General features: G+C 40.2%; 1 protein-coding gene across 1 annotated transcript in view; it reads right to left on the bottom strand.

The window, feature by feature from the left end:
• The window catches only part of DDX24 (DEAD-box helicase 24), a 40,578-nt gene that overhangs the window by 25,249 nt on the left and 4,646 nt on the right, over positions 1-10,683 (bottom strand). Inside the window, exons 2-3 of the mRNA XM_069086013.1 lie at positions 7,900-8,631; positions 220-615 (exon numbers count right to left, since the gene is read on the bottom strand). Coding sequence (XP_068942114.1) covers positions 220-615; positions 7,900-8,631 — 1,128 coding nt within the window. The remainder of the gene's footprint in view (positions 1-219; positions 616-7,899; positions 8,632-10,683) is intronic.

The following is a 10,683-nucleotide window of genomic DNA, read 5'->3' as shown; positions in this document are numbered from 1 at the left end:
TAATTATTATAACTGTCACATTCTGATGAGCTAGAAAACCATATCTCTTGTGATATAGTAAATGTTGTGGCCTTCAGGATGAGGCAAAGGCTAAATGTCAACATGTTTTTCTTTAAAATATAAAACTTTAAAAATTAGCTAATTTACCATGAAGTCAAGGCCTACTAGGCAGGAGGCCCAGGTAACCATAACACAAGGCCACATGGGGAGAGACATTACCTGTAAACTTGGCTACAGCATCAATATGGTGTTTGACTTGGACAGCCAGTTCTCTGGTGGGTGTCAAAACAAGTCCAAGCAAAGGGTTACTCTGATTTCTGTGACTAGCAGGCTTTTCCTCATCAAAATCCAGCTTTATGTCACCTGACTCCTTTTCATCGCCTGGACTGTGAGATGGGTCTTCATCCTTCTCTTCTTTTCTTTCCACTGCCAGATGGTTCAGTGTTTCATTATCATCGTCAGAGGAATCATCCGTATCCACTAACGACTCTCCATCCTCAGAGTGACTCCCAGAGTGACTCCCAGACTGCTCCTGGCTGGTCTGTTTCTGTTCTTCCTGCCAGTGCAACACTGAGTGAATCATTGGGATGGCAAAGGCAAGGGTCTTCCCGCTTCCTTAGAAGGAAGAAAAGAGAGCAAAGAGTAAAATATAAACAGTTCAGGACTGAGACTATTTTTTTCTTTGCTTTGAGCCATAGATGGCCCTAGAGACAATCATAATGTGGGATTTGAACCCAGTGCTAATCATGGCTTAGTAATTTACAAAAGGTTATTCAATTCAACAAATATAAAGTACTTACTCTATGCAAAGGCATGATGTCATTTAAAGAAACAGTCTTTTCTATAGACTTTTTCCTCACAACATCACTGGAAGGTCATGCAATGGTTAGTGACCATACTTTAGAGATGAAGAAACTGAGGGAGACACACACACACACACACACTCTCTCTCTTTCTCTCTCTCTGTCTCTCTCTCTGTCTCTCTCTCTCTCTCTCTGTCTCTCTCTGTCTCTCCCTCTTTGCTAGAAAGTTAACACAGCCTGGACTCAAACCCACTGCCTCAAGTCCTGTGCTCATCCTGTCCCCTCTCCCCCACCCCTCATTGTGCCTCTGTTATTGGATCCTTACTTTATTCCTACTAATAGGTTGCCAAAGTACCTATTATCAACAGGCCCATCTTACAGATGACAAAAATGACAGAGACAGGTAAACCCAAAAGTGAAGACAGCATGGTCTCTATTATCAAATGCCTTATGCCCATGACCCATGGCCTCAGATATTTATACTTAAATGTGTAAGACTAACAATGGACATTAATATAGGGCAAAGAATTTCTCACACAATACCTCATTTGATCCTTACAACCACCAGGTGAAGTAGTTGCTATTATTTATTCTCATTTGATAGATCTGGAAACAGGCTGGGACAGGATGTGTAGGATCACAGAAGGAATAAATGTCTGATGAGGCAAGATCTGAACCCACCCAGGTATTCCTAACTCCAAACCTGGCATACCAGCCACCATAACATGCTGTGGAGAGGTAAATTTGATGGGAGGAATCAGAGGCTTGATGAGACTGGACCCAATATTTTAAAATTCATAGGAATATTCAAAAGGAACAGGATTAAAAGAAGAGTGGTATGTGGTTGGACAGAGATATGATGCAGAGAAGTATTGATATTACTATACTGATATAAGAAATTCCATGTACCAGGAGAAGAGAACTCACAGAGCAACATTATTTTAGTGTTGGAAGGAATGGCCACTGGGTTCAAGAGATAGCCCAAAAGGAACCCCAACTACAATGTATAAGTGGTTATCTAACAATAATAAACGTTAAAATTATAGAGCACCGACTTTCTGGGCATTATGCTAGGCACTTTACAATGATTAACTAACTTATTTGATCATCACAACCACCTTGAGAAGTAGTCGCTGTTATTATCTCCATTTTATGGAGAAGGAAACTGAGGCAGTCAGAGATTAAGTGACTTACCCAGGACACAGAGCTAAGTGCCTGAGGCTAGATTTGAATAAAGGCTTTCCTGACTCTCAGCTAGCTAGGGTTCTATCCACTGTGACACCTAGCTGGCTTCTACCTGAAGGCCCTGAATAAAGGGAAGCCTTCTACAGGAGAAATAGCAGCCTTTACAATTCTGTCCCTAGATGTGCTTGTTTCAAACTTCCACCAGCATGGTGATGGTAGTGGTGTCATTCAGTCATTTTCCATCATGTCCCCAACTCTTCAAGACGCCATCTGTAGTTTTCTTAGAAAAAATACTGGAGTAGTTTGCCATTTTCTTCTCCAGCTCATTTTACAGATGAAGAAACTGGGGCAAACAGGGTTAAGTGACTTGCCCAAGGTGACATAGCTAATAAGTGACTTAGGTCGGATTTGAACTACAGTCTTCCTAATACACTGCATAATCTGGCTGCCCATACCACCAGCATGGCACAATGAACAAAACACCTTATTTAAAGTTAGAGACCTCAGCTCTGCAACTTACTATTTTTGGGCCCTTGTGCCAATCACTCTGGGTCTGTTTCCTCATCTCTAAAATGAAGCCTAGGAATCGAATGACCTCTAAGGTTTCTTAGGGTTATAAGTCTATTCACAAGGAAACCACTTTTCCTGGCTCTATCTTTGGGGTTCAAATAAAACAAGTCTAATTCCCCTTCCACACCCATCTACTAATGGGCACTGATTGAGCAAATACTAGGTACTAGACATACAAACACAAAGGATAAAACAAGGCTCAGTCCTCAAGGACCAAAGGATATAACATGTACATATTTGAATATAGAGAAAGTAAATATAAACAGATAAACATAAATATGAGACAGTTTGGAGGCAGCTAGGTGGTACAGTGGATAGAGCACCAGACCTAGAATCAGGAAGCTTCACCTTCCTGAATTCAAGTCTGGCCTCAGATACTTCCTAGCTGTGTGACCCTGGACGAGCCTCCTAACCCTTTTTGTCTCAGTTTACTCATCTGTAAAATGGGCTGGAGAAGGAAACGGCAAACACTCCAGTAGCTCTGCCAAGAAAACTCCAAGTGCAGTCACAAGTCAGACACAAGTAAAAAACGACTCAACAGCAAGTCTGGAGATTGAGGACACTAGCATCTGCAGAGGTCAGAAGAGCCTGTGCAGCAGCAGAGCTGGAGATGAACCTTGAAGAAGAAAAGGGGTTCTCAGAGGCAGAGGCGAGGGAGGAGTACACTCTAGGCGTGCAGGATGGCCAACAGAAAGGCAGAGATGGGAGATGAAGAGTGAGAAGGCCAATATGGCCAGACCAAAGACGGCAGAAAACGGAATAGTGAATAACAAAGCTGAAAAGGTAGACTGGGGCCAAGTTATAAAAGGCATTAAATGTCAAACAGAGAAGTTTCTATTTATCCTAGAGGTAATAGAGAACCCCTAGAGTTTACTGAGGAAATAATAAGCAACATGGTCAGATTCTCACTTTAAAAAAATCACTTGGATAGCTGTGTGGAAAATGGATTGAAGTGGGGAAAGCCTTGGGGCACAGAGGCCAATTAGGAAGTTATTAAACTACAGTCAGGTTCCAATTAGTGAGAATAATGAATCCATGAAGAGAATGTATTCTTTGAATTCACATTGCACATTTCAATTGAGCTTTGACCAATTTGCAAATTTTACATAATTGTAACTTCAAATATGAATACATACAAGAACTTCAGGAGTCATTGTTTTACACTAATCAGGACCTAGCTATGATGTAATGAAGAGGTGATGGGGGCCTGAACTAAAGTGAAGAGGTCAGATGTTAGATAATTTAGAGATTAATTTGACATTTATTGGCAAAATTTTAGAATGTTATAAAGGAGATGTTTTATGAGCATTTAAAAAAGGAAAAGGCTATCACTATGAGAGAACATAGTTTCATCAAGAAAAAGAAGTGCCAAACTAAAATAATTCCCTTTTTTCCTTAGGGTTACTAGACTACAGGGTCAAGAGAATGCCATAAATAATAATGTTGTTCAGTCATTTCAGGTGTATCCAACTCTTCGTGATCCTATTTTCTACGGGTTTTCTTGGCAAAGATACTGGAGTAGTTTACCATTTCCTTCTCCAGTTCATTTTATAGATGAGGAAAGTGAGGCAAACAGGGTTAAGTGACTTGCTCAGGGTCACACTGCTAGTAAGTGCCTGAGACTGGATGTGAACTCAGGGAGATCTTCCTGACTCCAGGCCTTTATCTACTGTGCCACTTAGCTGCCCTCTGTCATATACAATAACAGGTAACTCATATTTCAGCAAAACACTTGACAAAATCTCAGACAAGGAGAGACATGGACTCAATGATCATATGGTTAGATGGAATCATAGCCAGTTGAAAGACTGGACCCAAAGAGTAGTTATTGCTCACTCAATGTCAACTTGGAATGGCAGTAGAATGCTTCAGGGATCTCTCCTAGAACTTACCGTGTTTCCCCGATAATAAGATCTAAGCCCTCCCCTTACTGTGTAAGATTCCTCTAAAATAAGCCCTCCCCCGAAAATAAGCCCTATTGAGATTGCTACTGTAGAGAAGGTGATCCCCTGCGCTACACGCTACATTACGGTAACCTCTGTATGCACCATTCCCCCCCCTCCCCCGGGTGAAACATACGCCGCGCTCCGAGCTGCATCCAATCAGAGCTGCAGCAGTGAGCACATCATCCTGTTCTTCCCCAGTGATTTGCTTATTGAATAAAGGTACATTTTTTTGTTCACATTTACCTGTTTATTAAAATTGCTGTCAATGTTCATTAAAATAAGCCCTCCCCTGAAAATAAGCCCTCTGGTGTTTTTCTGTCCAAAAAAATTAATAAGACAGTGTCTTATTATCGGGGAAACACGGTTATGTTGTCTAACATTTTCATCAGTGACTTGGATAAAGGAATGAATAGGAAGTTTCTCAAAGTAGCAGGCAATAAGACGCTAACAGGGACATGGCTGACGAAATCAAGATCTCAACAGACAATGATTATAGACCAGATCTACCGTGGTTAAACTTAACAGATGGAAAGTCCTATTCTTGTGCTGCTAAAAAAAAAATCGACCTCACAAGTACAAGATAGGGGAGACACATCTAGCTGGAAGTTTATATGAGAAAAAAAAACCAAGGTTTAGGTAAGCACATTCAATTTATTTAGGAAGCTCGCTACAAACCATCAGCCAAAAGAGTTAAGGAAATCTTAGGCTATGTTAAGAGAAGAAATGTCAAGAACATGATAGCATCTCAACATGCTCACCAGACCACAGTCATTGTTCTGGGCTTTTAACAGGCTAATGAAAAGCTGGAGAGCTTCTAAATGAGGGTGATCAGGAGGCTGAGAAGACTGGAGAAGGAGTACCATCCAAGAACTGATTGAAAGGACTAAGAATGTTTAGCTAGGGAAGACTCAGGGGGCACATAATAGCTGTATTCAAGTACTTTAAGAGAATACTTATGCTACTTGGCAAAACCAAAGGAATGGATAGAAAATGCAGAGGCAGATTTAGGCTTGCTATAAAAAGAAAAAATCCTCACAGGCTTAGCCGTCCAAAAGTGGAGCAGTCTTTTTCAGGAGGTAGGTAAGGTGTTCTTCACTTGATGTCTTCAAACAAAAGTTGGTTGACTAGGGATGCTCTTTGCAGGGTAGGCCAAGGAGTTCAGGGTGGGAGGCAGTGGGAGTTTCTACAGCAGTAAAGGCTGGTCTAGATGGTCCTTCCCAACTAATTTTATTTTAAAAAATAAAATGAAAAGACCAAGAAGTACCCAAAGAGATCACAGAATCTAACCTCTTCATTTTACAACTAAAGTTCAAAGTGAAATCAAGACCTGTACCAATTCACTTATTAAGCGCAGAGATGTGATAAAAACTCAGATCCCTTGATTCTCTAGCCACTCACCACCACCTTCACACTACAACACAACCTCCCACTGCTGGCAGACATGGTCTTGTGAAATCTGTCAAGGCTGAAGTGGTCCGTTACTGTAACCTATTCTACCTATACTCTGTCTCTGACTGTCATCACCTGCCAACAACTCAAAAGTCTCATTGTCCTCATTTCTGAATGTCCAAGTCCGATTTTAATATCCTTTTCATTGGTCACAAAGGGGCAATTATGTATGAAACAATGTTTTTCCTCCTGCCCTTTTTGTTTTTTACTTTTTATGTTTTAGGATCATAAGATTATAGAACTGGAAGGGACCTTCAATCAAGTCACTGACAAAAATGTTAAACAGCAGAGGGCCAAGACAAGATCCTTGAGTTCTTCCACTGAAGTCCTCCTGACATGTTGACATTAAATCATTAATGACTACTCTAAGTCCAGCTATACAACTGGCTCTGAATCTGTCTAAATGCATTACCTTGTTCATATTACACCACCTTCTCCATGATGAGACACTTTATCAAAAGTTTATAAAATAACAGGTAGGTGGAAAGACTTCTATGAACTGATGCAAAGTGAGGTAAGCAGAACCAGGAAAACATTACACACAGTAACAGGAATATTGTATGATGAAGAACTATGAATGACTTGGCTATTCTCAACAATGTAATGATATAAAACAATCCCGAAGGACTAATAATGAAACATATTATCTACTCCACAGAAAGAACTGATATTGTCCAAATATAGACTAAAGCCAATTTTTTACTTTCTTTCATTCTTTTTCTTTTGAGTCTTCTTTTACAAAATGACTAATATGGAAATGTTTTACATGATTGCACATGTACAACCTATATCTGACTGCTTAGTCTCAGGGAGGAGGTAGAAAGGGAGGGCGAATTTGGAACTCAAAATTTTTTTTAAAAAACTGTTAACCTATAATTGAGGGAAAAACTAAAATTTTAAAATTTTCAAAAACAAAAGGTAGGAAAGAAGGCAAAGTAAGCTATTTTAAAAAGCTATGGATTGAATTTTATATATTAAAAAGGAAAGCAAGCTATATAAAAGATCCACAGTCCCTTTTTCTGTTCTACTACGTAAACCAAAATGCTTATTTTATTTGGTATTTAAATTCAGAATAAATGTAATTTTTTTAATAAAGAAGACAACAAATGAAGAGAGACAATTCTGAGTGGTACTCTCCAATAAAGGGGCAGCTAGGTGGTGCAGTAATAAAGTTCCAAGCCTGCAGTCAGGAAGACTCATCTTCATGAATTCAAACCTATCCTCAGATAGTTCCTAGCTGTGTGACCCTGGACAAGTTATTTAACCCTGTTGGCCTCAGTTTCCTCATCTGTAAAACGAGCTGGAGAAGGAAACAGCAAACCACTCCAGTATCTTTGCCAAGAAAAGCCCAAATGGGATCCATGAAGAGTTGGAAACGACTGAAAATGACTGTGCAAAAACAACTCCGATAAAGGAAATATATTAGACATTTCCATCTTCAATCTAAGATAATTTTTTCTTTAATTGTTCCTCGGCCCGATACATTAAAAAAATTCTAAAGATGTAGGAAAAAAAGCTTGCTAAACTATAGGTAAGCTATATCTACAGCATTCCCCATCAGCTACCAATTTAGTAACTGTTCAAATTGGCATGACCTGATGAAACTGTGACGGTTCTCTGAAATCACTGCTTCCCTTTCTACTTTACTATCTCTTTAATAATTCATTGTAGAATTTCCCCAGGAACTGGAATCGATCTTAATAGCCCATAGTTTACAGATTCTGCTCTCTTCCTTTTGTTGAAAACGGGTAAAACACGTGTCCTGTGCCTAACCTTAATGACTGAACAAAAGAGATCCAACCTTATGTTGCCTTTTCCCATATACCACAATCTTTCACACAGAATTAGAGCCAGTATCATCTAATGAACTAGGACTCAAACCCAGCCTTTCTGACTTGAATCCCAGACTCTTTCCTCTTCTGCCTAAGAATAAGAGAAGAGCTCACCTGTTTCTGCGGCACCAAGGATATCGAGATTATCTCGGATGGCAGGGGCCAAGGCCAAAGCCTGAATAGGAGTGGGAGCACTGAAGCCCAGGGAGCTCAATGCCCTAAGGACTGGCTCGGGAACAAAGAGATCCTTCCAGGCAGAGACATCGGCTTTCTGATCATCCACTTTGGTTGTCCAACTCTTTATTTTAGAGGGAGCTTTGGAAGGAGCAGGCTGAGAAGATGGTTGTGCTTTTTTTCCTGTCTTTTTTTTCTTCTTTTTCTGAACAGTTTTGGGAGGGCTTATGGCTTCTACAACTCCACCTTCCTGGGGACCATCTTCATGGTCTGTGTCAAGTGCATGTTTGAGTGCAACCTCCTGGGATGTTAGGTCTTCATCTCCAAGTGAAGGATTTTCTTTCCCTTTCTTAACACTTGTCTCTGTTCTCCGATCTCTGCTCTTCTTCCTCTTCTTTTTCGGCTGGGAAGCTGTCTCTTCTTCTACCTCCCCCTCAGATACCACAGCACCAGACCTCCTCTTTTTGGGTTTTTCTTGTGATGAAAGTTTTGAGGCACCTACCAATTTATAATCGTGAAGCTCTTCAAAACACACCAGGTCCTCAAGCTGCCCATCAGCAAACACATGTGGGTCAATCTTCACAGGTTTCCATGTTCCTACAACTTTTATTCCCTTTTTCCTAAATCTAGCAGAGGGCAGAAATCGTCTCCCTTTCTTGAATTTTGTGATTCCTTTAAAAAAGAGAGAGACAAACTGTTAGGTCAGAGCAGATAATGCAGATTTTCCCTTTCTAATACTGGCTCAAGCAAGAGGTAATTTTGCTTTCCTTTTTAATTTATGAAACAAAACAAGCATTTCCATAATATAGTATAATTTTAAAAAGATGATTAAACATGAAACTGCAAATCTATCATGTACAAAACTTGTTACTCCTCCTAAATATAATAGTTATCATGTAAATTTCTTTTTTTTCTCCCCACCCCCTAGAGATGGCTACCATTAGACGTGTGTGTGTGTGTGTGTGTGTGTGTGTATGTATAAAATCAGCTCTTTCTCTGGAGGCAGATAACATCTTCCTTTACATGTCCTTAGTAATTAATTTGAGGATTTATAACAGTCAAAATTACTTATTCAATCAAAGTTGTTCTTAAAACAATATTGCTGTTAAGCAAGAATAACTGAGGACTTTGGGGTATGGAAGGAATAGAGGACAGGAAACCAAGAAGGCTGATACTTGCTACTCCCCCCAAAGCATTCTTGACACTATACTCTAATAGGGTTTAGAATATGAAGAGATCTTCAAAAACCATTTTATCCAATGCCTTCTTTTAGGGATGAGAAAATTTAGGTCCTAAAAGATGAAATGACTTGCCCAAGTCATTACAAAGATATTATGTTGAAGAGTCAGAATTTGAACTCAGATCCTCTGACACTACTCCTACATCTTACCATTCATTTGGTCTCCTTTGCTGGTTTTTCATGCTCCTCCTAAACCTTCCACTGATATAGGAATCTCAAGATTCCATCCTCATTTTCTTTCTCTTCTCTCTACATTCTCTCCCTTGGTCATCTCATCTGTCCTCAATGCTTCAACTACAATCTTTATGCACTTAATGTCCAGATCTTTACCTCCAGACCTGATCTCTGTCCTGACAATAATTACAAAAATAATTATCCGAAATAGTAACAATAATCAGCATTTTGTTGTCTAGCTGTTTCAGCTGTGTCTGACTCTTCTTGAACCCATTTTCGATTTTCTTGGCAGAGTTAATGAAGTGCTTTGCCATTTCCTTCTCAAGTTCATTTGACAGATGAGGAAACTGAGGCAAACACAATCCAATGACCTGACCAGGGTAACCCTGCTATTGCCTGAGGCCACATTTGAACTCAGATCTTCCAGATTCCAGGTTCAATGCTCTGTCCACTGGGCCAGTAGCTGCCTCAAAAGACTGTCCCAAGTTCCAATCCAACTGTCTACAGGGCATTGCTCCCTCCAAAACCTTACATTCAACATCTCCTAAAATTCTCTCTTCCTCTAAATTTATCACTCCTTCTGACTCTTCAATCTGTTCTCCCAGTGACTCCTCTTTAAAGCCTCCTTTCCCCTCATTTCTCATTAGTCACACTCCAGTCAATTCCACCTCCACAAGCTCAGTCATCAGTATTCTCTGACTACCCCCTATTCCAGTCCAGCACTACTGGGACTATTGCAATAGCCTCTCAAAAGGTCTTGCCAGCTCCACTCTCCTACAATCCACCCTCCCTACACAGTCACTGTGATCTTCCTCAAGCACAGCCCTGATGTTGTATCTTCTCTGCTCAAACGCCTCCAATAAATCCGAAACTCTAAGATAATATGTTTAGAGCTAGAAGGGGTCTCCTAGGCCATCTAATCCAATCCTCTCCATTTTAGATATGAGGAAACTGAGACTCAATTAACTTGCCCAAGAAGTAAGTAACAAAGAGTATCTGAACCAAGATCCTCTGATTCAAATCTGGCACTGTTTCTACCATCCCATCCCCAACTCTATCTTCCTTTTATGTCCTGATTCCTTGATTTGCATTGTGGGCCTTCTACAGACTTAAAACCAAGGCACCCCCCCCCCAGCCTTATTTCTTATTCCCTTTTGTGTACTTTACATTTCAGCCAAAACTTGACTTTTCATCATCCCTCAGACAAATGCTGTGGTTTCTTCCGAGTCTTTCTTTATTCAACAATCTTCTCTATATCTGGAATGCACCCCCACCCCCAATTCCAACTCCTCCTGTTAGAATGCTTTGAG

The sequence above is a fragment of the Petaurus breviceps genome, unplaced genomic scaffold (genome assembly GCF_028583685.1).
Source record: "Petaurus breviceps papuanus isolate PSGF00001 unplaced genomic scaffold, PetGlider_PUasm1.0 177, whole genome shotgun sequence".
Classification (NCBI taxonomy): Eukaryota; Metazoa; Chordata; class Mammalia; order Diprotodontia; family Petauridae; genus Petaurus; species Petaurus breviceps.
The sequence above is the reverse complement of the archived record's forward strand: the minus strand, read 5'-3'. Positions and strand labels throughout refer to the sequence as shown.